We start from the raw sequence: 27,172 nt of genomic DNA on the forward strand, positions 1-27,172 counted from the left end.
TAAGCCCCCTCCTGACCACCCACTGGCAGACATTCTTGTGTTGCACAGACAACAGATACACTGCATGCACATACCCCCAAGCACACACCACCAGGCCTGCACACTGAAGGAGGCACCCAGGGACAAGGAGCCACATAGATTCGCACACAGGCACACCCTGGCCACCTTCGCGTCCAACGCACAGAGGCCCTATTCACAAGGCATCTGCCAGCAGACAAGTTTGCTTGCTGCTTTAGCAAGCGAGGCCCTAGGTGTGTGAACACCATACCCTGGAAACCTTCCCACCAGAACGCAGGGGTGGAACCAGTGTGGGGGTCCAGGCCAGGACTCCCTTCTCACAAAGGCCCCGGTCCCTAAAAGTTCAGCCCCATCAGGGCTGGGCAGTGCCACGCTGCTGCTCAGGGCTCCAGACAGATGGGAAAAGGGGACTTGGGAGAGCCCAGACTCCTTCCAGCCCAACAGGGCGCTGGCCGCACTGGGGCAAGCAGTGCGCGTGTCCCGGGTGGGGACGGCTGCGCGGCGGCCCGGAGCCGGAGTCCCCCCTGCCGTCCCCCCATCTCTTCTTCCCTCGCAGAAGCACGACCAGCACCAAATGGCAAAGCGCCGCTCCCCGCTCAGGGAGAGATGCGCCGCGGCCTGCGGGACAGCTCGGCCGCTCGCCCCCCACCGTGCCGGAGCGAGCGGGCGGCGGCGGGTGCGCTGGGGCCCCGCCGCCGGCCCGCGCCGCCCGCCCTCCGCCCGCGCCGGTCCCGGACTCGGGCATGCGCTCTGCGGCCTCCCTCCCGGTGAAGGTCAGCCCAGGGCCCAGCTGCAGGACTCCTCGGCGGCGGCCGGGGGAGGCGGAGGAGGGAGGAGGGATGCGGGGAAGAGATTTAACTCCTTCCCTGCGGGAAGACGGCCACCAAGGCCCGGCTGAGCCGGAGTCCCGCCCTCCCGCCTACTGTGGAGGTCCCACTTGGGGACTCGACTGGGGTGGGGGGACGGAGGAGAGGGCGGGGAGGGGGAATGGGAGTAGGGAGGCTGGAAGAAGAGAAGGGAAGCTGGCAGGGGAGAGGGAGGAAGGGAGGGGGAGGAACAAAGGAAACCAGACTGGAGGGAGAAAGGACAGCTTGGGAGAGACCCCTATACCCTGTCCGCTTTCCCGGTGACCCAGCAATAAAGCTTTCCTTAGAGGAACAAAATTACCCGCACGAATTACAGTGTGTGTGTGTGTGTGTGTGCGCGCGCGCGCACAGGAAGAGACCACCTGGAGCTCTTAAAGACCCCTGATTTCTGTGATCTGGCCCATCCTTAAGTCCACCTCCCACCATCTCCTCTGGTCACAAACATCCCACCACCTTCTTGGGCATGCAGGGGGCTCAGAGTTGGATTGACCCTCTCTCCCTGCCTGTCCTAAGTCTCAGGCCCCCAGGGAACTCTGGCTAGTCCTTGGTACCGGGCTCAGTCCTCAGAGATGGGGGAGGGGACCCTGCACCCCAACCTCCACCAGCAGACAGTGTTTAAAAGATCAGTCTAGGGGCATCACAGTCCTCCTGCTGACTGCCCTTCCCCTGCCTGAGCCCTGTACCTCCCTGTTTGTGTCAGAATGTTTCTGTGCCCAGGACACTTCTGCTACTCTGAAGGGGGCTGTCTGTGTGTGACTTGCCTTTCCATGTCATTTTTGCATAATCGTACAAATGCTCGTGTGCAGGCATGCACACACACACACACACACACACCAAATATGATAGAAAGAAGCAAAACAACAAAGAAAAAATAGCACAACAAAATAGCTGTGTGACCTTGGGCGAGTGGCTGTTATCTCCCTGCCTCCTCAGAAGTAAAAGGAGGGGTTTGGCAACAAGATTCCTAGGGCCCTTCCTGCTCTGAAATCCAAAGATTCCATAGGACTGCAGGGACCAAGGCACACAAGAGCTAAGTTAAGGCCGGGAGGGAAGTGAGGGAGCATCTCCATGGCAAGTGGGTGCTGCCACCAGGTGAAACCTGGGCCCAGCTATCAGCCCCCTCCTCAGCGAGGTCCTCAGGGACACCCCCCAGCTCCCTCCCTCCTCTCCTCAGAGTCACTCTCTGCTTCTTGCCACACACCTCCGTGGATCCCTCACCATCACATCGTGGGTCCCTATCATCAGGGAAAGACCTTACCGTGGGGTCCCCGGGCTCCTGCGTGGTGGGCAGGTGCATGATAAAGGTTAGCTGAGTGAACAGTCGTCCTTTCTCCCTTTGCCTGCGTGGGTTTGCTCAGTCTAATGGGATGCTCCTTGACACCCCTCCCACCCCACACACCGCACACACAATGAACTGCAAACATCGGGGAGCTGAAGCTGCTGGTCGCAGGAGTAGCGCAGAGCGGCCTCTGGGGCTCTGAGCATCCCGCTGGCCCAGAGGGAAGGCACATTTTGGATTCACAGCCAGTTTTCTTTCATTCCCCTCACAGCCACCATTAATTAGGTGGTCTTCTTGGAGCAGGTCACGCCCAACAGCTTATGGTACTATATTAAAAAAAAAAAAAAAGCTACCCAGTCTGGCTCCATTTCCGTGAGGATGTGGGGTGGTTTCTATGGGATCCTAAGGGATACCATAACCCCCCACCCCAGGCATGGCTCTGTCTGGTGGTGGCAGGATATCCAGTGACTGATGGGCTGGTGGAGGAAGGGACGAGACACAGTCATCCTCACTCCCCCCCCCATCTGCCTCTGGATCAACACCTGGCAAGTCTGGCTGGAGTCAGGGGCTTTGATGTGGCTGAAACCCAGGCCAAAACAAGGGGGGGGCATGGCCTCGGGACACACAGAGCTGTTGAAAGGCTTTTCCTCTGGGAGTCGGGGACCCAACTCAGGCTCTCCTGGCCTCCTGGGGGAGGAGCTGGGTGAGCCCACCAGCCCCCTGCACTATCCCCTTTCCCCTTCTAAAACCCTCAATCTCCTTGGAAACTGGAGTGAAGGGCAAGGAGTGCCTAAGGCTTCGAGGGAGTTACTCATACCTGCCCCTTGATCTGATCATAGAAACTGGCTGGATCTTCACTGTATTGGCTGCTGGGGAGCTGAGGACCCAGATTTGGGAGGCAGCCTGGTGGCGTCTTGTGGCCTGGGTGTCTACTTGTGCCCAGTTCTGTGGCCCTAGCAATGCCACTTCCTCCCCGGGGGAATGTCTGTTATCGTCTGTGAACTGAGGATGCTGTTGCTCCATCCGCCCTCAGGAATGCTGGAAAGGTACGGAGTGCTGTTCCCATCACAGGCCCTGTCCTGGTTCTCCCACCCTGCTTGGGCCTGGACCCCCTCAGCTGTCCTTCCAGTTGTCTGTACCCTGGCCTGGGCCTCTTCTTGGCTGACTGGAACCCCAACCCAGCACTTCCAGTGCTTCTCTCCTGTGCACCTCACCTGGCCATCATCCTGATGGCCTAATGTCTGCCTCACCCCTTGGGAAGCTTCTGAGTACTTGTGAGGCAGAACTGGCCTCAGCTACTGATTTCATCAGGCACTCAGAGCTCTGAGCTCTCTGAGCCAGCCACTGTGTTCTGTGGCTGGAGATGTCACTGAGTGAAGAAAACTGAATAGAGAGGGAAAAAAATCCATCTTAATTTCCTTAAAAAATGTTTTTGGGAAAAATTAAACCTAATGGCAATAGGCAGTGGATCTATAAATCAAACACTCAGGGACGCAGCTGGTGGCCCTGGCTCCCAGACCTGTGGCTCCATCAGGAGTCGAGGGTAGGCGGCTCAGGCCTGCCACTGCAGCCTAGACCTCGCCTGCCCTGAGCCCTGACACTCAGCCTCACCTTGTCACAGCTTGGCCTCCAGGGCCCCAGACTTAATCTAACGATGCTTTTTACCCCCAGACTCCCAACATGCTGTGCCTACATGCTGTTCCCCAGAAAGTCTTTTGTACTCCTGCTTCTGCTTCCATTTTCCACCAACTCTTCAAACCCTTCTCAAAAAATCATAAACTAAATTTCCAATAGGCTCCACCTCTTCTGTGAATGGCCCCTTTGTCTTCTCATAGTAGAAGCAGCTCCCCCAGGACCTGCTTCCCCCCGGAACTCTCCCCGTGGGAGCTGTTTTTCCAGGTCTCCTTACCACTGGCCTCAGGATGGGGTGGGAACCCTCCTTGCCCTTCACTCCTGTTTCCAAACCCCTGGCTTTGCATTTCATTCCATATAGGAAGGGTCCCACGCACCCTTCTCTCTGACCCCACTTCCATAGCCAAAGCTATGGCTCCTAGGACACCTCTGGCCATTCTGATGACCTGTGCCCTCATGGCACCCACTCCTTACTCCTTCACACGTCTTCTCTTTCTTTTTCTCCCCCACCCCCTCTTCCTCTCTGTGCTTGGGATGGAAACCTGGGCCTCACAGTTGCTAGGCAAGTGCTATGCCGCTGAGCTACGACTACGCTCGTCTTTTTTTTTTTTTTTTTAATGCAACATATACATGACATAAAATTTGCCATTTCAACCTCCCTTGGAGATACCCTTGACTCTCTTCCTTAGGCACTAAACCCAGCTTCACCTGTTCCTCCTTGCACAAGAATGGGGCCTGGGGAAGGTACACAATGACCCTGATGGTCTCACTGGAGAAGCAGGTACTCTCCGGCCTGTACTGCCCAGCATATCGACTCTCCTCAGCATGTGCACAGTCGTCCCCGCTCCCCTCTCACCTCCTGCCTCTAGCCTCCAACCTGGCCCCACTCCCCTGGTGCTCTTGCTGCCCTCTTTGCTGGGAAGATGGAAGCTTACAAATAGCTTGAAGAGACTCTTATCCACATCCTTCCACCTATCAGCAACCACACGAATGGGTCACGTGTGCTTCAGCCCAAAGCTGGTGACATCCGGGTGTGCTAGCCCCGATCCCTCTCATATGCCTGAGAACACTGCTCCAGCGGTCCTCTGCTTCATCACGGCACTGTCAACTCCCGTCTCCCCCAGATCCTTCTTGCCGGCGTGCGCAGGGCCGTCATTCTCATCCCAAACTCTTCTCATCCTATTTATCTTGCAGGTTATTGTCCCATTGCAACACTCCTTCTCAAAAGACTTGTCTGCATCTGCTGCACCCCAACAGGTGCACCTCTCATAGATCATGCCACTATTGGGGCCCCAGATACCTCTATGTTGTCAAATGCCACCATCAATTCCCAGGACTCGTCTTGCTTATATAACAGCAGCATTTGACAACACCGGGTCCCTCTCTCCTCGGAGGAACACTCCTCCCCTTTCTCAGCTTTCCTCCTGCCTCTGAGACTCCCCTTTCCCAGGCTCCTCAGCTGTCCAGCCCTTCATCTTCCCTCTCAATGCCAGGGGGCACCTGAGGGCATCATCAGGAGACAGCATCCATCATCCAGCCTCACAGCTCGCAGGACCACCCACCTGTGGACAACTCCTCAGCTTTCCCTGTAGCCCAGGCCTCTCTCCCAACCCTTAGGCACATACATCCAATCGTCCACGCGGCATTTCCCCAGATCTTTAATAGATCACTGAAACTTAATTCCACTCTTTCCCTCCTTCCAGGTGCTCAGGCCCTTGGAATCATCCAGGGGTCCTGTCTTCCTCTACATCCACATCCAATCTCGGGGCAAATTCTGTTGGCTGTGGACCCAGAGTCCAAACCCTTCTCATTCTCCATGGCTACTGCCCCAGCCAAACCCGAGGTTCTGAATGGCCTGCTTCAAAATTTGTGCCCAACAGCCTGCTCTCAACATGGCCACCAGAGTGTCCTCTAAACAGAGGCTTGAGGCTCCAAACTGCATTCATGGTTCTGTGTACATGAATGTGAAAAGTGGGCAAAATAATGAAGACGTCTGATCCCTTAACTCTGCTCTGCTTACCTGCTGGGTCCCTAATTGTGCAGCTCTTGATATCAAGGAGTTCAAGGTTTTCACTCATCAACAACAACAACAACAACAAAATCACAAAGTTGGTTTAGAGAAAAATAACTACAGGTCATGGTGGTGCACACCTGTGTGCCCAGCTACTTGGGAGGCTGGAGGCTGGTGATGCTTTGAGCCCAGGAGTTCAAAACCAGCTTGGGCAATATAGTGAGATCCTGTCTCAAAACAAACAAACAAAAAATACAAATAAAAAGGGACACACAAGACAGCACCTCCCAGGGCTCCCCAACTGATTCCAGGTAAGGGCCAAGGTCCTGAAGGTCCCCAACCCCAGCTCCCTGAATTCTTCTTGTCTCCTGTCCCTCCTGTCCCTCTTCTCTGTGCCCCAGCCTCCGTCCTCCTCGAGGCTCTTTGGAAATGCAAGGTTCTGGCCATCCTTACTCTCCCTCCAGCTTGTGCTCCCCTGTCCAGGGCGTTCTCCCTCCACAACCTGCATGGCTCTCACCTACCAAAAGTTCCAATGTCCTCTCCAGGAGGCACAGCCTGTGACTCACAATGGCAGCACCCCCTCCCTCCACCCGCCTTATCCCTCACCCAGCCCTGCTGCCTTCCACCAGTCGGTACCACGAGGATAGACTCCGATAAATCAAATGTGTAGTAGGGGAATCCTACCGAGTCCTTTAGGATTTCCAGCATGCTTCCATGTGCTGGACAATGTCACAAGTCAAGCCTAGGTCACCACTGAATAATAACCTGATCTTGGATTTGTGTGAACCTTGTCGTTGACCAAGCACTTTCATACACAGTGACCTGTCTGACCCTATAGATGCTCTCTCAGGCACATGGTAGGAGTCCCATTCTAAAGATAAGGACAATGATGCTCTAAGAAGCCATGTGACATGCCCAAAGTCACTTTGCTATTGCAGGGTGGGACTGGGATTATAAATTGGGTCTCCTGACCTCAAGGTCTCTGAGTTTTCTCTTTCACCCCAAGCTGCCTCCCTGGTGCACCCTTGCAGAAGGCATGTCTGCTGGAAAGAATGACAGAGACACACACCAGCACCTTCTACCTTCCCCAAACATCTATGTATGTTTGTTTGTTTCCTTTCTGTGTGGCACTGGAGCTGGAACCCAGGGACCACTCTATCACTGAGCTACACCCCAAGCTTTTTTTATTTATATATTTTGAGACTGCATCTCACTAAATTGCTAAGGCTGGCCTCAAACTTGCAATCCTCCTGCCTCAGCCTCCCAAGTCACTGAGATAATAAGCATGTACCACCATGTCTGACCAAACACCTCCTTTAAAAGAAGGAAATCAAAGTCCCCAGAAACCTATATTTTGAAGCTGAGTTACCCTCATTCTATCTTAAAATATACCTCAAAAAAATCTCAAGTAGACATTTTCAAACATTGGGAATCCAAATTCTAGAAAATTTGCCATCAAGGTGCCTGAAATAAATTTCAGTGCACTTGAGGTGGTTTTCTGTGTTGAAATTACTTTTTAGCTAAAAGACAAATTCTGGTTGAACTTGGAATAGCCCCTTGCTCACCTGGTTCCTCCTGGCCTTCAGGACGGACACATATGTGCATTGTGTAGCTTGTAGGAAGGACACACACTTTGCCACAACAACACGTCTCCCCATCCTCTATCTAGCCACCTTAGTCTGCTGTCCCTTTGGGGGCTTGCGGTCCTCAGGACACCCCACCTTGTTCTGTGTTCCTGGTCCTCTTGGTGGCCATAGGGTTTGAGAACTCAGAGGATCAAGAGGTGAGAGAAGTGACATGAATGGTAATATGCACTTTTTGCACAGGTCAGAACAGAGTGCTCGTGGTGATGGAGCGAGAGCTTGTTCGGTTGAGAAAGGAGGGGCCTGGGAGGCTTGTGCATGACAGGGATTCATGATCAAGGCCAGGCTCAGCAACTCCCAGGGCCCCACACAGCAGTGGTGCTTTTTTTTACTCTTGGGCTCAAAAGCTTGGGTAGTGGCCAAGGAGCATCATGAAGACCCCCTAGGTGAGCAGTGGGGGTGACAGGTGGGGTCTGTTCTCAGGTCTTGACCTGATGGTATGCCACTCCCAGTTCCTGCAAATCTTTGTAACTAAGGCTAGCCAGTGCTCCCTCCCTCCCCCGTGTGATCGGCCATGGGAGGTAGCAGGTGGGGAGGCCTGGGTTCTTGTCTTTGCCACTGTAACCTGGTAATCTAGTGTGGCTCAGGCCAGGGCTTGGACAATGGGGCCTCACTGCCCTGCCCGTTGCTCCATTTATTCTGGAGTCCTGTCCTCCCATTGCCCCCCGTTGGGTCTCTGCAGGCTGCATGGTATGATGGCTCTTAGGTTGGGCACTGGAAGAAGGTTTCTCAACTTTGGAACTGTTCACATTTTGAGCAGGATGTTTACCATGTGCGCTGCCAATGAGCTACACCCCAGTCTGAGATGATTTGCTATCAAGTCTCGTACATTGCCCGGCATGGTGGTGCACGCCTGTCACCCCAGCAGCTTAGGAGACTGAGGCAGGAGGATTGCAAGTTCAAAGTCAGCCTCAGCAACTTAGTGAGGCCCTGAGCAATTTAATGAGACCCTGTCTCAAAATTAAAAAAAAAGGGGGGGCGGGGCTGGGCTGGGCATGTGCTCACTGATTAAACACTACTGGATTTAATCCCTGGAACCAAAACAAAAACAGAAAAACCAAGACTTACATACTGTCCTGTATTCTGAGTGATGTTAGAAGTATCCCCAGCCTCTCCCCAGTGTAACCAACAAAATACTCCAGACATTGTCCCTGATCTCTGGAGGGAGAAACTGCCCCAGGTTGAGAACCTCAGCTCTAGAGTCGGGTACTCTTGGGTTCAGTCCCTGCTCAGACACTGAGCCCTAACCTTATCCTTTCCCTTCCCCATCTGCAAAACAGGGAGTCCTGCCTCACAGTGGCTCTGAGGTGAGAGAGCAGAGTTCAGCACAGCCCCCCAAAGAGCTCCCCTTACCCACATGTTATCAGCTTCCAATGCCGCTACCTGGATTTCCAGTGGGCTAGGCGGCCACTGAGTTGCCTCGTCTCCAGGCTTGGCTAATCCTGGTGCCCACTGGCTCCAGCTAGAGGGTAGTGGAATCTGGGAGCCCTCCAACCCCTTCAGCTGTCGGGTACACATGAGGGGTCAGCCCCGAGAATCACAGCCAGGTGATTACTCAGAGTGACTAATGGGGGTGGGCTCCTCGAGTCCCCTGCGGAATGTGAGTCCTTCCCACCTGTTGGAGGTTTCCCTGTGGAGAACAGCCAAGGCCAGTGTGCAGCGCCAGCCTCCACACGCGAAGCCTACGGCCTGAAACTTGGTAGGGGCTGTGGCAAGGCTGTGGGGAAGGAGGACACTCAGGAGCCATCACAGCATGAACTGCCTGGACTAAAACCCAAGAAGAATCCGCAAGGCCACTTGTTGGGCCTGGGAACTGCGGGCAGAGGCATCTGAGGGAAGGCAGGCCTCCCACGGCACCAGGCCTCCTCCCCACAGGGAGCTCGGGCCAGAAGTGCTACCATTCCTCTGCAGGGCCTAGCTCTGCCTGCCTTAGGACCCTCGGTCCTTGAGAAGATGAGATGGATGGAGGGCTTTGTGCCAGGGTGTGTGTGGGGCACCCTTGGAGGGGGAGCGAGCGGAGCCCAGGAGCTATCTCAGAACAGCAGCACCTGAGGAGAACCCGAGCCCATGACGAGGAAAGGCCCTGGGGCAGGGTGCCCACAGGTGGTACAGGCTGCTGTGCTCTCGGGGCCTTGGTCAGGCACCTCTCTGAGGGCCAGGGAGAGTCACCCCAAGATCCATGCTTTATCTTGGGGAGTTTTACGAATGGCAGATGGGCAGGACTAAAGCCGGTACCAAGGACAGCTGACACACATCACTTGCGCTGCGCACCATGTTTGAAGTCTTGGATGGACGTCAGCTCAGTTAATGTGAACACGCCTTACCAGGGGACCATGAGCATTTTATGGGTGGGGACACTGAGGTCCAGAAAGGCAAGATGACCTGCCCAAGGCTAGTAGTGGATGCAGCCCATCTCCAGTCTGTGTTCTGGCCCTGCTGTGGGAGGCTGCTGTGGGAGGCTGCTGTGGGAGGAGGTGGGGGTGCCCCAGATACTCCTGCTAGATTGATTTATTTTTAATTTTTAAAAAAGCAAAGGGGGTTCTGAGGTTTCAAATCAAGGCTGAGCCTGTAAACTACAACTTCGAATCTGAGAGGGAGCTAGGAGAGGGGGACAGAGAGGCAGAGTGTCCCCATATCTATGCAGACCCTACCTCTGCTGCCAGGGGCCTCTGCTCCCATTCCCAGATGTGTCCACATGTCCCTGCAGCCCTGTGTTTGTCCCCTGGGTTCCACCTGCAGGAGTGCCTTCCACTCCTCCTCACACTCAGCTGCAAGCCTGCCCATTCCCAGGCAGCTCCAGGGCCTCGGGCTTCCACGCTGTGCTGCTCTCCTGGGCCCTCCTGCCCACTCCTTGGGCAGGCTTGTTGATTTCACCTTGAATGACCTCTCAAGCCCTTCATTTCTGCCGCCCCCTGCCACCATCCTGGGCCAGGCCACCGCCACCTCTCTTCTGGACCCACCTCTTTTTTTATGCTATTGTTATGTTTTATATATTTTCATTTATTAATTAGTTTATTTTTATGTGGTGCTGAGGACTGAACTCATATCTCACACGTGCTAGGCAAACCCTCTACCACTGAGCTACAACCCCAGCCCTGGACCCACCTCTTCATCCTGTTCTCTCTCCAGCTTGTTCTCCACCCTGTAGCCAGAATGATCTTTTAAAAAAATCTAACTGGGACCACGGCACATGCTTGCTTAAGGTCTGACAGTGGTTTCCATTGCAATGACAGAATTTAAGTTCCTTGCCAGGGCCCACAGGGCTGGATTTGCCTGGTGCCTGCCCTCAGCCCTACCATCCCTACCAAGACCTCAGACTTATTGAGTTCCTGTCACCTCAGAACCTTTGCATATGCCATTCCCTTGACCCGGCATGATCACCTCTTTGGGGCTGAAGGTCAGGTTCCCAAAGGCAGAAGTTGTCCACAGAGAGGAGCTGATGTTAGTTCCTACCTGGGGGGTGTCCCAGGATGGCAGCAGCTTCTGCCCATCCCAGAGCACAGGGTGCATGCAGTTAAAGTCCCTCAGGAAGAAGCCTTCAGGCCAGCTACTGTGTGACTCTCCCAGGACACAGAGAGGCAAGTGGGCCTCTGTGGGCTGCCTCCTTCCCCCAGAACGGAGGTGACACAGGCGAACAGAAGTACCTGTGAGCTCCGGGAGCTCTGGGGGCTGCACCTGTGCTTCTGGTTGAGGCAGCATCAGCAGCCAGGGTAGAGCAGTGGTAGAACTGGCTGTAGGTGCAGGGTTGGGGGCCAGCTGGGAAGAAGGAGCACTGATTGTCCAGGGTAAAATGGGCACAGAAGGCCAAGTCCTCCCTCTGTCTCTGCAGGTGGGGAACCCAGGAGCTAGGTGAGAAGCCAGCATCCCAGCATCCAGCAGCCCAAGGTCCCCTGTGATGGGTGTGGTCCAAAGATCCCCTTCACTTCCCTGAAGTTCCAGCCACTTGGAGCCCGTCTTCTCCCTCTCCCACAAGGTACACTTCCCAACTCTGAAGGCAGCAATAGTCCCCCAGTGTGGGTCGCATTATGTTTCCCCAAAGCCCGTGCGGTGGAGTCCTAACCCCCAGTACTCCAGAATGTCCTTAGAGAGGAAATCAAGTCAAAGCAAGGTAATTAGGGTGGGTCCCTGATCCAGTATGACGGGCGTGCAGACAGAAAAGGGAAGGGTAGGCAGGTGCAGATAACCTGAAGCCGCAGAGGGAGAAGACAGCCACCCACAAGCCACAGAAGCCTGGGACAGTGTGTGGCTTCACTGTCCCCTCTGTGGTACTGTTTTAGTTTTAGTTTTGTTTTTTTTTTCAAACCCAGGGCCTCACACCCGTTAGGCAAGGACACTCCCACTAAGCTACCCCCATCCCAGACTGCGGCACTCTGTTACAGCGCCCTGATGAAACGATTCACCCCAATACCTCCCTTCGCTCCTCCTGCAGTGGTCTTCACGGGGCCTGCTGGACAGCCATTCTGCACTCTGGCCTCCCCTCAGAATGGCCTCTGTCAGCACAGGGTGGGCAGAACCGGGGGCCAGAGACAGCTGAGTCTCTCTTCCACCACCTCCCAACAGGAGGACCCAGGGGCCAAGTCACACGGACCTCTCGGAGCCCCAGTCTCTCACCTTTCCAATGGGCACTGTCACCTGACTTCTCTTGCTGGGTTAATGTCAATGGCCAAACAGTGGTGAGATGTCACATGTGGACATTCTCATTAAGTCACAGAGTACTGAAGAAGCCGTCCCCCCATGGCCGTGTCACACCTGTTGACCACCTGGCCCACTCCTAGCCCTCACTCCTGCCCTTGTAGACTCAGAAGCAGACCCTTCTACTTATTCCTGTGAATAGTCATCGCAGGAGAATCAGCCCAGTACTCTGGTGGGTGGAGGGCTTCGGTCTGAGCACCTTCCATGAATCCAGGGAGCGTGACCTTCAATCTCCATCCAAGTCTTTCCCGAATGTCTTGAAAAAGGACAGGCAGCAGGACAAAGCCTCTCTGCAGACTGACCTACGCCCTCTGTTCTTCATCTTCCATCTTAGCAAATGTACGTAGTGACATCTGGCCAGTGACCTGCTGCAGTGTCAGGGCAGTAACTTGACATCAGCTCTAGTGGGAGTACTTATGCCACAACTCAGCAGATGACACAAATCAGGACTCTGCTGTGCTCCCGCTGCCCTGCCCAGAGCTGCTGGTTAAATAGTCAGCAGCACTTCACTGCCTCCGCGTTTATGATCACACCCCAGAGACAATGAGACGTTCTGTCAACCTCCTTCCAATGAACGCCTGCATCTTTAGGGAGCTTAGCCCGCAAGACAGTCCAATCATGCACTATTTCATGGGGTTCTAACTCCCCACAAGTTGAAAGAATGGATGTTACCATACCCACTTTAAAGACAGGAACAAAAGGCTGAGCGTGTTCTCTCATGATTGACCCAGAGCTGGGCACCAACTGAAGGTGAATGGGGCTTAGACTCCCATTTTCTGATCATAAGGCCAATATCCTCTCTGGGTCACCACCCCCTGCTCGCTGGCTGTGCAAGGTGGCCCGGGTTTCCTCAGCACCACTGCTCTGGAGGCAGAGAAGGTACACAGGTCGAGAGGGGCATTCCACTCAGCCCCTGGCCCCTCCTGATCAGTATGTCACTGAGGACTGAGGGGCAACACCGCTCCAAAGGGACCGCTGATCTCTTCTTGAGGGAGGGTCCTCAGGTTTTGAACTACGCTTTGCATTTTGTTTGCAATTTCATTGTTGAAAGAGGCCACCTCAAGTGGCTGAGCTGTTAGCGTAGTTTCTCAAGCTGGGCCCTCTGACGCCTGGGGGTTCTCGAATTCTTGGTGAGAAATGCTGGTTTGGGTTCTGGGCTGAGGGACAGAAGAGATGGCAGGTGACAGATAATGGTGAGGAGATCAAGGTGGGTGACACAAAGTGGGTAGGGCAGATGGGACTCGCTTGCCTTGGTCATGTCTTAAACACTTTAATTAGGCACCAACCTTAAAACTTGGGAGATTTCATGTGAAAAGAAAAAAAAAAACCCCAGATTTCCAGAATATCTTAAAAAATTAGAATGCTGGCACTATAAGCCCACCAACGAACTGGGACACAATCAGATGGAGCTGAGGAAGGGCTATCCCTTTTGGAGGAGCTCTTCTTTTCAGGGGACATGGCAGAAGGGACATTCACAAAGGGCCTGAGTGAGGGCAGCATTTACGACATTCACCCCTTATTCCCTGTTGTAGGGGATGAAAATCCAAATGCTCCTGGGGGCCCAGTAATTAATGTAAAAGAGTGGGATGGACTTCCTATAAGATGTTAAGTAGCCTTTGAACTTGCACCTCAGGGCTGGGGCAGGGCCTTACCCTGGGTGGCCAGTGGTGCAATTTGGGCAGTGTGAGTGGAGGCTAGGACCAAGGAAAACGTGCTCAGGGCCTACAGATGGCGCCTATTGCAGGAGTCATGCCAAGCACCACATTTCAACCCAAGTGGTGACCGGGGGCCATATGGGAATCCATCCCATGCCTGGCCTTATGCAGAGGGGGAGAGCTCAGGTCACTGAGTCCTTATAGAAAGGCCGATGTCTCATTTTGCAGACGGGACACGTGGCCTGGCTGGCATGGGGCAGTGCTCACCTAACAGACCCACAGGTAGTGAGCGGCCTGCAGGCCTTCAGGAAAGAACACGTGAAGGAGCAGAAGCCAATGTCCCTGGGAGGAGGCAGGGCCAGGAGAACCGCCTCCAAGGGCTTTCAGGTGGCTTGGCACAGGAAGGGTCTGCTCTCTGTGACTCCCAAGGTCCAGAGCAAGGCCAGGGGAGGAATATTCTCCATCACCATGGCAACACCTGAAGAGGGAGGAAGCTGGAATATGGAGAGCCTGCCGACAGGGGACCTGCCGGAGGGACCTGCCCTGTGAGTCAGGAGCTCCTGCATGGAGCAGTTCAGATGTCCATGTGCTCGGGGGGAGGCCAGCAGCACAAGAGCACCGGAGTCACTGTCAAAGCCACCTCACCTCATTTGTCTGTCCCACCCACCCGGCCTCATTTGTCTGTCCATGCAGAGACGTGTGCGGGCTAAGCATGTGCTCCACTCTGAGCTGCACCCCAGCCCTGGGTTTTCCTCTGAAGGAAGACGAGGATGGTGGAAAAGTGGGGCTTGAGGGGAAACTGAGGCAAGAAAACTTCTGGTAAAAGCACAGCATAACCCATGTCTTTAAAGAGCACCACAATTAAATATTTCAATACATCCTGTGAGACTTCAGATGGTGGGACTTCATTCCTAATCAGGGGTGGGACAAAGTTGGGAAGGAGGGCCACAGAGGGACTGCAATGAGCCAGGCCAAGGGAGCCAGGTCTGGTGTGGAGGCAGAAGGGACATCCACAAAGGGCCTGAGTGAGGCAGCAGCTGGAAGCCGTGAGGCGCAGCCCAAAGGGTCTGGGCTTCTTCAGGAAGCCCAACCTGCCTACCCCGCCCGGTGGGGGTCAGGCGCGGGCACCCAGTTAGGTGGCTACCTCAGTGGTCTGGCAGAGGACAAGAGTGGCACGGACTGGGGGAGGGTGGCTTGGGAAGGAGCAAGTGGATGGAGTGGGGTTATATGTGGGAAATAAAACCCAGTGGAGGGAAGTGGCCCTTGTCCCCAGGAAGGGATATGGACTTGAGCATTTTGATGTCACTGTCCAGCTGTGTGGCTGGCTCCACCCCCCGCTGAGGGGACCCCACCCTTTGTCCGCAAGTGTCCACAAGGAAACTTCTACTCTATTCCCCAGAAGAGGAGACCTTGGAATCACCCCCTGCCCCTCTCTGAGCCCTTCCTCCTGGTGGGTGATGCTTGGCCTGATGAGGTGGGAAGGGTCTGACACTTACAAGACACATCCATCGCTCTCTCGGGGTGGGGGACTAAAGGTTGAAACCAGGGCTATTTTCCCTGTGGCCAGCCCTTCTCTCTTGGGGAGTCAGCCCAGTATGGACCATCTGCTCCTATTCCTGCGCCCCAGGAAGCAAGCCAGGAGGGGCACAGGGCCTGCCTTCCACATGTAGGCCCCAGGGTCACGCCTCCTTCTCCACTTCCCCTCTTAATGTGTCCCTGACCTCTATGCCTAGCTCCCGGTGGGTTCAGGACCTAGTGGGTAAGGACTGTCTTCCTCCAAACTCACCTGCTGTGTACACATGCTGATGGAGTTCTTTGTTTTCTATAGCTATGCTCTCAGCCAGGAGAACTGACTCTACTTAATTCTCAACTGTGGATAAACCTTCCTGCTGCCCAATATTTATTGGAAACGCTGTTGTAGATATTAACACGGGGAGTATTTCCTGAAGGAGGCAATGCACTCCCCTCGTTGCTCTCCGTTTTTTCTTTGGATTAAGCAGGGTCCACTATATTTATTTGGCTGGACAGTATTGTGCCAGTCCTTGCCGTGGCCCTAGGAAACTGTTGGAACATTGTTGAGGACACTGCTTAACTTTGTCACACTGTGTCCCCTTTATGACATCCAGAGGAGATAGGACCAGAAAACCACAGCGTTTGAACAAATGGTTTGGTTTCCGTCTTAAGAACAAGGTGAATCATGGCAACAGGGGTCTTGGGACCTGCGGGTTGACATTTCGTGCACTAACCTCACCCGTAGGCACTGTGTGTGTCCCCACCCCACCTTCCCTCTGTCCCGATTCTCCCATTAGGTGTGCACTCCACCGCTCAGGCCCTTTCTGGAGTGAGAGGATGCACCGTCTCCTCACCCCTCCCTCAGCACCCTGCTCCCCACTCCAGGCCCCAGAATGTTCTTCAGTCTGGAAAAATGATTCGCGTGGGAGATGATCCAAGTTTGTAAATTCCAGCAAAGGCATGTGTGGGGAACACGCTCATAAGGCACATTCTCAAATTCCCTGGAAGTAAGTTTAGGTCACAGAGAAACTGGTTTCGCAGCCCAGGAAGCAAACCAAGGGAGCGTGTTATCCCAGATGGCAGCCCAGCTGAAGCGAGCCACAGCCCTCTCAGATGGTCTCTTGCGAATTACCAAGGGTTCCGGTGCCCCTCACCACCTAGCGACACTGGGAACAACATCCACGGTCCCCACAAGATGTCCCCCAGTCACCAGAGGCTTGCTATGGCCTCAGGTGGGCCCCTCAGCTGCAGCAATTCCAGAGGGTTCGGAATTCCCAAAGCCCAGGGTCCTTCCCCATCTACCTCCCGGTCCTCCCAGGGACGCCTCCCAGTGACACCTCCAGCTCATTACCTCTGCCAATTAACGCTCACTAACAAGGAGCACTCACTTGCAATCACACCATGGGCGAGCCCATGACAGCCTCCAGCTGCTGCCCATCTGTGCCACTCATGCCCACCATCGCTGGCCTGCAGCGGGGGCTCGTCACCAGCATTCAAATGCCTGAGCATGTGCCTGGGCCACCAAGAGCCCGCAACTCCACACTGAATGAAAGCCGATTTTATGTTAATGTGATTCCAAAATATGGGTGCCTTGCCCTCACCGCCTCATCTCTCCCAGGAATCATCCCATGTCCGGGGGCCAGGAGGTACTCCTGTCCTCTCAGACCTCCTCTCCACGCCCCCAACTCTTCAGAGAAATCACCCTCTTCCAGCAAGGTCTAGAATAGCGCTGGGCACACCTCCTGTGGTGGGACCCCTGTAGGGCTCATCTCAGGCTACCTCCAATAGGCCACCCTTTACAAGGACCTGCTACGTGGAGGGCCAGCTCCTGCTCATATCCCGGGGATCTCAGCAGCCTCCCAGCCGGGCTTCTCCCACCATTGAACATGGCGTCCACCCTCAGATACCCCAGAATTTAAATCCTTTGATTTAGGAAGAACATACTGAATATACCAGTGATTCCTTTTCTATGGAATCTACGCTTAGATCCAATCACAGTAGCTGGGTGCGGTGGCGCACGCCTATGATCCCACTGACTCTGGAAGCTGAGGCAGGAGGATCGTGAGTTCAAAGTCAGCCTTGGCAACTAGCGAGGCACTAAGCAACTCAGTGAGACCCTGTCTCTAAATAAAATTTTAAAAAGGGCTGGGGATGTGGCTCAGTGGTTAAGTGCCCCTAGGTTCAATCCCTGGTGCAAAAAAAAAAAAAAAAAAAAGCCAACCTCCGCAGACTTGAGAATAGATCCACAATTCTGCTGAGGTGCCAAAAGGTACCAAAAGATTGTAGGGAGGTGGGACTTTAGTTTGGGGACCTGACTTTCTTGTGAACAGTGGCCTGGGGCTTTGGGTGTGGACAGGGCATTCCTGAGCTATACATGTTTCTGCATCAGGCAACTGGCACTCACTGCCACCCTATGTGGCTCTAATCCCTTGGGGCCAGGCAACAGCCAGAGCCCAGCACTATTTTACCCTTGGCCTGGGCCCATCTGGAGGCTAGAGAGGAGAGAGTACAGGAGCAGCCAGCAGGAGGGTGGCTTTCTTTGTCCCCTTTGGGGGAGGAAGAAGCAGAAAGAGGCCTATTCTGTCCCTTGTCCCACAGCACCAGCACCCCCACCAGCCCTGTCTTCTGAGAACCTCTTCAAACTACACCTGTTCAGGGCTCTCCTGGTGTCCCCTCCAGAGTGTGAGGCCTGTTCCATCTGGGCACTTTCTGCCTGGTTGCCTGTCCACCCTCTTTCTGGGCTGGAAGCGCCCAGCTCATCGGCAGGTGGGGTTGGCCAGAGGGACAGGTGGGCCATGTAGCCAGACCCCAGCTTTAGAGTTGACTCTAACTTCTTCCCAGGGAAGGGACCGCCTTGGCAGGTGGCTCTTCTATCCCAAGCCCTAGTGCATCCCTCTGGAGGAGGGGGCTGCTGTGGGCCTAGCCAGGTGGTCCCCCCCGCTCACCTTCTGGAGAAGAGGCTCAGGAGGGTCCAAGTCACATGCAATGGCTGAGGGAAAGCTGCTGAGCTCAAGGCCCACTGGTGGCACAGCAGGGCCACCACTTGCCCTTTCACGACCCCAATGCCTGCTGGGGCATGTCTGAGGGGAGGTTTCTGAGCCCAAGTTGTGCCAGGGGACCTACAGCTTCCCCCAGCTAGCAGAGCTACACAAGTGTGTGTACGTGTGTATGTGTTCACCTGTGGGTGTGCACGAGATGCCTGTGCCCAGGTGAGGGGAGAGACGGTGTCTCTGGGTGTCTGGGCAGGGAGAACATGGAAGAAGCCAGAGCCCCAGACCTTTTCCACAGAAGCCAAACATGGCTTCCAACTATTGTGTTCTTGGCTCAGAATGGCTTTGAAGGGCAGGACCTGGGGACACCAGGAGGTGAGGGGGACACTCACAGGAGATAGTGCAGGGATGGAGAAGTGGCACAGATGACAGATGTCAGCAGGGTCAAGGAGGGGGCTCCAGCCTTGGGAGGGATGAGGAGAGGCACTGCATGGGCACTCAGGGGTCCAGCGGGCAGACATGCGAGGGACCACGCGATGTGGCCAGGGCCAAGAGCTGGCAGACTAGGAGGGTCAGAGCTCCTGCTTTTGGCTTTGGGGGAAGGAAGAGCCTACCTGTACCACGGTGGGTGGGTGCTGAAGGCCTGGAGTCATAGATGGCAGGGTCCTGCAACTGGGTGAGTCATCCAGTGCCCCCTCGGTGCCCGGGCCCAGAGCCCGCTGCGCCTGCAGCACCAAGGGCCATTCTGAGGAGGATCTGAAAGGAGAGGACAATGGGAGGGGTGGGCTGGATCTTGAGCCCCCAGGCAGATTCGAAAGGGCCTCAGGAGGCTGGAGAGGAGGCCAAACTCCCTGGATAGGAGGTCTGAGGAAGAAGACAGGAAATAGGTAGGAACCAGGTCTAGAGGGACAGCAAAGGTCAGTCTGAGGTTGAGTGGCCCACAGAAGAGCATGGGGTGGGCACAGTGTGTGCCAGATGCAGGTGAAGATGGGCCCAAGGGTCCTTCCTGTAGGACAGAGAACTAGAAAGATAGGAGCTGAGACCCCAGCAGCCCCAGGCCTCACAGGGGAAAGCGGCTTTGGGCAGAGAGTAGGTGGAGGGAGGGCTGGGCTTTGGAGGTGAAGGAGGCTGACCAGCGGGGATGGTGACTGGTACCAGGGGATTCCCAGGGGGAGTGGGCAGGAGGTCAGTGTGCTCCGAACCAGAAGCTCATCCAGGCCTGGCTGTGTGTGGCCTCCCGGTTCTGTCCACAACCCATTCCCTAGCTTCTGTGCCTGGAAGAGCAGGAAGATCTAGAGCTGGGGTCAGACTCAACTTCTGAACTGAAGTCCCCTGGGCCGGGGGAGAACATGGTGCTGTGGGCATGGGTCTGGGGAGGGGATGGGGTGGGCTCGAGAGTGTTGGGGGTCACATGTAGAATGTGGGCAGAGAGGGGGTTGGCCACGTGTCCCACGAAGGCTCCACTGTGGTAATGGCGAGGAGGAAGGAGGATGAGGAGGGGAGGAAGCTGGAGAAGGGGCCCTGCCCAGCAGGTAAGGGTGGGAAGGTGTGTGTGGCCCAGAGACAGCTGCTGGAGCTGACAGGAGAGGAGGAGGTGAGAATAGGAGAGGGGATACCCCATCCAGAGCTGGGGGAGGTGCCCCGAAGGAAGGGGGGGGGACAGAGGGACAAATGAACGGGAGAGGTGTCCACGGAGAAGGATGCCAAGGTGAGCCTGGGAAAGTGCCAGGGAGGGGCAAGAAGGTGCTAGGTAGGGGAGATGCCAGCCAAGGGGGGCCAGAGGGGTGCCCGGCTGGGGAAGGTGCTAGGTAGGGAAGGAGGGAGAGGGTGCCAGACACGGAGTCAGAGGGAGAGGGTGCCAGGAGGAGCAGGTCTGGAAAGTGCTAGGCAGGAGGGAGGCGCCAGGCAAGGGGAGGAGGGTGGTGCCAGACAGGGGAGGAAGGGAAGGTGCCAGGCAGGACGGTGCCAGACAGGGGAGGAAGGGAAGTGCAGGTGGAGGGGGGGAGGGAGCCATGGGGGTGGAGGGGAGGGAGCCGAGCAGGGAAGAGGAGGTAGAGAGCGGCCAGTCAGGCAGGAGGTACCAGGGGGCAGGAGGGAGAGGCACTAGGCTGGGGCGGGGTGAAGAGTCAGGAGTGGGGGCAGACATCGGGAAAGGAGGACGGTGCCAGAAAGAGAGAGGGAGATGCCAGGTGGGGCGAGGGGATGTGCCAGGTAGGGGTGTGTGCCAGGGAAGGTATAAGAAGGGATGCCAGTTAGGGGACAGAGGGGATGCCAGGCAGAGGGGAGGGAAGAGATGCCAGACAGGAGGGAGAAGGGGGACATGCCAGGCAGGGAGGAGGGATGCCAGGCAGGGAGGAGGGATGCCAGGCAGGGAGGAGGGATGCCCGGCAGCCAGGCAGGGGGAGGAGGAGATGCCAACAGAGGCGAGGCGGGTACTGCCAGCAGGGAAGGCGGGGGCGCTGGCGCAGCGCGGCCGGGCGGCGTTCTCGCCCAGGGCCGTGGGGGCCGCGCGGCGCGGGTCGCTCACCTGCTCCCCGGGGACCCCGGCCCGGAGCGCGATCGCCCGCTCCCCGCTCGGCGCTCGGCTCGGCCCGGCGCCTGCGCCGCTGCAGCCCGGAGCGGGGGAGGCGCAGGGAGCGTCTGCAAAGAGCGAGGAGCTTAATAATGAGTTAGGGATCGGAGCAGGAAGCGTCGCCCCATCCATCCGTCTGTAGGATCTCATCTCAGAGTCAGTCGTGGGCCCTTGCCAGACCCAGACAGGTGGGGCGCGTCAGCCTGTACACAGACATGTCTTAGGTCTGCACCTGCACCTGCATACCCACGATCACACCGAGCCAGAGCATGCCATGTGGCTGCACCGGTTACCCACACTGAGCACCCCCCAGCACACATGGGTACCAGTGAGAGCACACACACACATTCAGTCAGAGCATCTTATTTAGCCGCACACATTACCTACACCAGGGCCTCCTTCACACACACACACACACACACACACTACACACACACATGCATGCACACAGGTGTGCACATGCACAAATCCACAGAGCAACATAATGTGACTGTGCACATTATCCACGATAGGGTCCTCCCAACCTACACACAAGTGTGCACATACAGGAATTCACAGAGCATCCTAAATGATGCAGAGGTTACCTACACCTGGATGCCCCCCCCCCCATACATGATGGCCACACTCTCACATGCAGTTCTGAGGGTGAGCTTTGCTTCTGGTCCAGCTTCAGGAACAGGTCTCACTATGTGGCTGCACTCATTACCCATTAAAAAAAGTCTTGTCTTTTTATGCACTGAACACTTTGGTTCTATCACAACTGGCCCTTCTTGCAAGTACTTACACATGCATGATATAATTGTGGTGCAGAAGAGTTTCACCGGTGTCTCTCTGAAGGGATCAGAGAGACCTAGGGAATCCCTTTCCCAGCTGCAGCCAGATGAGCCCAGCTCTGGTCTTCTGGTCACTGTGGGCTTTTCCCAGAGTCCTGCCTCAAACCTCTGACCTGACAGCAATGTCCAGCACACAGTGAAACTCAGCTCCTGCCTGCTGAAATATTCTACCCCTCATTTTTTCTTGGTTGTTATATTTCATTTATTATTTATTTTGTACCAGGGACTGAACTCAAGGGCACTCAACCACTGATCCACACCCCTAACCCTTTTTTTTTTTTTACATTTTTAAAAATTTAAGACAGTGTCTCACTAACTTGGTTAGGGCCTCATTAAGTTACTGAAGCTGACTTTGAACTTGCAATCCTCCTGCCTCAGCTTCCCGAGGAGGATTGCAAATCCCTCCTGAGGGATTAGAGGTGCCTGGCTATTTTCTTAATTTTTCAATTGTGATAAAACACACATAAAATTTACCATCTGAAGCATGTTTTAGAGCACACTTCAGGGTTGTAAAAAGTATAATCACATTGTTGTGCAACTAATTAGCAGAACCCTTTTCATCACCACAAGCTGGGACTCTGTACCCATTAAACAATAATTTCCCCCATCCCCCTGGCAACCTGTGTTCCATTTTCTATGAATTTGACCATTCTAGGGACCTTGTGTAAGTGGAATAATACAGTGTCTGTCCTTTTGTGATTGGCTTCTCCTCACTCGGTCACATGGCTAAACCTCAGGATTCACCCATGTTGTACCATGTGACAGGATGCTCTTTCTTTTTAAAGGCTGAATAATACTTCATGGCATGTATATGCTGCATTTGCTAATTCATCCATCTACTCAGTGACACTCAGATGCTTCCCCCTCCCAGGGGTTATGAATCATGCTGCTTTACAGCCTTTTAAAGGACACCTACCTCAAAGGGGACAGAAACTGCCCCCCTGCTCTCCCCTGGAGGAACCGGCTCAGTTCTGCCCCTGCCCCTTCTCCTAGCACCTGTTTCTATTTTCAGGACCCTCCCCCCCCCTTCCCTGGCTACTCAGAGGACCCACCAGGGACTTTTTACCCACATCTTCTCACTTCATGCCCTTAATCAAAACTGACTCTGGAGCCCTTTTTTATGAAGGGAACAGGGTCCATGCTACCCAAGCTGTCCCTCCCGGGAGTGTTTAGCTTCAAACGGGAACTTCTGGAGGGGCAGAGCTTAGCAGCCCAAAGGAATAAATCTCCAGAGGCAGCACTTGGACACAGGGTTGGCCGGGAAGGGACAGGTGGAATGGTTTTCCCAGTGGCCTGTGGGAGAGATGGAGAGCTGTTAGAATCGTGGGATCTGAGGGGCTTGGAAGGCTCCTCAGGACCCAGATCCTTATGCCTGGAGGTCAGAGCTACAGCTTCCCCCTTGGGTTATTGAGAAGCAGGGCCCCCATCTCCTCCCTCCTCCACCACTAGCGGTGAACCTCAGGATGAGTCTGGAAGAGCCCCTCCCACAGGACGGATCATCAGTTCTGAAAGTGAAGAGGAGGGGGGGGGAGAGCACAGCCAGCCAGCACCCAAGTGAGGGCGACCGGTGGTCTGCCCCTCGGTGCCACACCCTCTGGCCTTTCTTTTACTCCTCCCACTCATAGCCAGCAAGGTGCCTCGCGGGGACCTTGACCAGGCATAGCCCCTCCCCAGGACCTCCAGGGGGCAGAAGGGGTGTGAGGTTAGGGCAGCAGGTTTCTATCCCAGCACTCAACACCTTGTTTCTAAATAACTGTCCCCTGGTGAGTTGTCCCCTGTCCTCTGACTCCAGTGAGACCTGCCAGTATGGACACCTCAAGGCCCAGCCCAGCACCAGGCATGGAATAGAGGCAGACTCAGGCAGATGAGTGGTGGCTCGGAGTGGCCCACGGGGGTCCGGGAGGGCTGGGCTGGCTTGAGGCGGAGGCTGGAGAATGGGCAGGGTTGGATGGGGTTAGAGTTGGGGAGAAATTCAGCCTTTCATAATGTCTGAGGTTGTTCCCCACAGCACTGCTTACATGGCAAGAATTTGGAAAGGACCTCATGTTCCTCAACAGGTGACAGGTGACATTAATCCCAAGATGGGTATAAACAGGCGACAGGAAATTGCATCATTTAATGAATGCTTTCAGGCAAGGGGGAAGATCTCTACATACCGACCTAGAGGAGTTTCAATGATACGTCAAGAAAAAAAGCAAGATGTACAGAAAAGTGTGTAAAGCCCACTCATGGGTATGAAAGTGTGTGCTTTGAGCATGTGCATGCGTGTGTGCCTACAGCATGTGTGTGCACGTACACTTCCCCCAGAAGAACATAAGAAATCTGGCTTCTCACTCTGGGTTTGAGAAATGTATAAACATAGCCAGGAGCCATGGTGCACACACCTTGTAATCCCAGCGACTCAGGAGGCTGAGGCAGGAGGATGGTAAGTTCAAAGTCAGCCTCAGCAACTTAGTGAGGCCCTAAGCAACTTAGGGAGACCCTGTCTCAAAATTAAAAAAAAGAAAAATTTAAAGGGCTGGAGATATGGTTCAGTGATAAAGCACCCCTGGGTTTTTCTGCACCTCAATACAAAAAAAAAAAAAAACTCCCTCCACCCAAACCCCTGGTGACCGCTGATCTCCACAGTTCTGCTTCCGCGGGAGTGCTGTTCGGTTGACTCTTAGTACTGGGCTTTTTCAGACGGGCTTCTTTCACTTAACAATATATTTTTAAGTTTCCTCCATGGGTTTTTGTGCTTGATAGCTCGTCTTCTCAGCTCTGATTAAGACTGCGCCGTATGGATGTTCCACTCTATCAATCATGTTTTATAAAAGTCTGATTCCTTACTTCTCTATGTGGTCATCACCAGGTCCACTGCAAACTCTTGGCTGGCTGTCTTAACCTCCTCTCAAGTCATTCAGATGCAACAGGCTGTCCTGGGCCTCATGACCTCTGCCCAGCTTGGCTGGCCACCACAGCCGTGCCCTGGACGCTCCCTCTGCCATCATCGCGGGAAGTCCCTCCACCTCTCTTCTGCTCCTTGCCTCATTCAATAAGTAAGTGCTGAGTCCTTGCTGCATTGTCTTAGGCAATGAACAAAATTAACCAAAGGCCTCTGCCCTCTTGGAACTTATCATCAAATGGAAGACACAGAGAGAGAGAGAGACAACGGGCAAGAAAAATATGTAGGCTGTTTATTTTAGACATGCAAGTCTGGTTCAGTGTTCAAAACTGAATCAAGCCTGGTGTTGTGGCACAAGCCTGTAATCCCAGCTACTCAGGAGGCTGAGGCAGGATGATCACAAGTAGCCTCAGCAACTTGTGAGAACTATCTGCGGGGGGGAAAAAGGGGGGGGCCTGAGTGTGGTGGCACACACCTGTAATCCCAGTGGTTCCAGGAGGCTGAGGCAGAAGGATTGCAAATTTGAGGCCAGCCTCAGCAACTAAGCAAAACCCTGTCTCAAAAAAATAAAAATGGCTGGGGATGTAGCTCAATGGAAGAATGCTTGCCTAGGACGTGAGAGGTCCTGGCTTGGATCCCCAGTACCACAAAAACCAACAACAGTGAAACAAAACAACCCCAATGAAGGTAATCCACCACATTAATAAACTAAAGAAGAAAACTCACAAGATCACATCAACCAGGGTGGGAAACACTCAACATCAAGTTCAACATCCATGCATGATTAAAGTAAAGTAAAATAAGCCCCCTCAGAAAAGTAGGAAAGCGGGGAACTCCCTCAACTCCCTCAAGGGCCTCTGTAAGACATCTTAGCTAGGATCACACTTAATGGTAAGAGGCTGAATGGGATAAAGCAGGGACGTCCACCTCTGCCACCCGCAACGGTGCAGTGCTAGAAGCTGGAGCCAGTGTTGGAGACCCGCACGACAAAGAGGCTGGTGACGGGATCATCTACCTGGAAAAGCCCAGTAGGTTCACAAAGAGCCTCCTGGAACAAGAAGGAGGTTCTGCAAGGCCCTGGGGTATGAGTACGCGAAAATCAGGTGTGTTTCCATAGCCTAGCAAGACCAAGTGGACACCGAGACCGCAAACCCGATGCCATCCACAATGCTCAGTGAAATGGGAGAACACTTAGCTCAAGTCTGAGCTCGCACAGACTCTTGCTGAGAGCCACACGGGGCTGAGGGAGGAAGGCAGAGGAAACCTGACCACAGAGACACAGATACAAGCCGAAGATTTAGAAGAGCCAATACAGCAAAGATATTGGTTCCACAGGTTTCCCTTAAATTAATTCCTATCAAAATCCCAGCAAGTGTTTTTGTAGAAAAGGAAGAAGTTGTCCTAAATGGAAAGGCAAAGGAACTACAAAACCTATTTTAGAAATCGAAATAAAGTAGGAGGCTTGCCTGTAGCCCACGCTCAGGCTTGTGGTGTAGCTGTAGCCTTTACGGCGAGGCGGTATCGGTGAGGGAAGGGCACAAAGAGTAACGGAACAGAACAGAGAACCCAGAAATAGAGCCACACGAGCATGCTCACCTGATTTTTTTTTATTGTAGTTGGACACAAGACCTTTATTTTATTATTTATTTTTAGGTGGTGCTGAGGATCGAACCCAGGGCCTCACGCATGCTGGGCGAGCGCTTGACCGCTGAGCCCCAGCCCCAGCCCCAGCTGATTTTTGACAAAGGTCCAAAAGCAACTCAGTGGAGGAAAGATGACCTTTCAACCAAAGGTGCTGGATCGAGCAGACGTCCAAAGGCAATGACAGAGCTCCGCCCGACTCTCAAGCCTTATAGAAAAGTTAATTCTAAAGGGATCACAGACTTCAGTACAGAAGATAAGGCCACGAAACCTCAGACAGATTTAAGAGAGCACCTTTGGGACTTAGGGCTAGGTGAAGTATTCTTAGTCTTGATGCCAAAAGCACAATCTATAGAGGAAAAATTAAAGCTGGACACAGCGGCTGTAACGAGGACGGCGATTTCAAGGCCAGCCTCAGCCACGGAGCGAGACTCTGTCTCAAAATAAAAATAAAAGGCTGGGGATGGGGCTCAGTGGTGGAGCAACACTGGTTTAGATCCCCAGGACCACACAAATAAATAAATAAATAAATAGAAGGAAAAATTGCTCAATTGGACTTCACCAAAATAAAGAGCTTCTTCTCTGTCCTGAGTATGGCAATTAAAGCCGTGTAGGAGAGAAACTGTGCAAAACACACATGAGACAAAGGAAGAGGGTTGACAATATGTGAAGAACTGAAAAATCAGAAGGAAACCCCCAAATAATTCAATTAGAAAAAGAGCAAAAGGCACTGACAGACACATCCCCAGCCAGGACACACAGACGAGAATCAGCCCAGGCAGGGCTGTTCAGCTCCAGCGGCCGTCACCCGCGCGCCTGTGTTGCACTTGAAGCCACAGCACAGATGCTGGTGAGGATGCCCAGAGGTAGAGCACTCCTGCATGGCCAGGCACCGCACTTTGCAAAAGTTTGACAGTTTCTCTCTCTTATTTATTTTTGGTGCT

At 54.2% G+C, this 27,172-nt stretch overlaps 1 protein-coding gene across 1 annotated transcript in view; it reads right to left on the reverse strand.

Annotated features, from left to right (window-relative positions):
• The window catches only part of Smarcd3 (SWI/SNF related, matrix associated, actin dependent regulator of chromatin, subfamily d, member 3), a 32,682-nt gene extending 11,782 nt beyond the window's left edge, over positions 1–20,900 (reverse strand). Inside the window, exons 1-2 of the mRNA XM_046429774.1 lie at positions 20,826–20,900; positions 18,913–19,054 (exon numbers count right to left, since the gene is read on the reverse strand). Of these exons, the coding sequence (XP_046285730.1) occupies positions 18,913–18,951 (39 nt within the window). The 5' untranslated portion in view covers positions 18,952–19,054; positions 20,826–20,900. The remainder of the gene's footprint in view (positions 1–18,912; positions 19,055–20,825) is intronic.
• Positions 20,901–27,172: the final 6,272 nt, after the last annotated feature.

Source organism: Marmota monax, unplaced genomic scaffold (genome assembly GCF_021218885.2).
Source record: "Marmota monax isolate L192 unplaced genomic scaffold, Marmota_monax_Labrador192_F-V1.1 WCK01_AAM20220418_F8-fsc00193, whole genome shotgun sequence".
Classification (NCBI taxonomy): Eukaryota; Metazoa; Chordata; class Mammalia; order Rodentia; family Sciuridae; genus Marmota; species Marmota monax.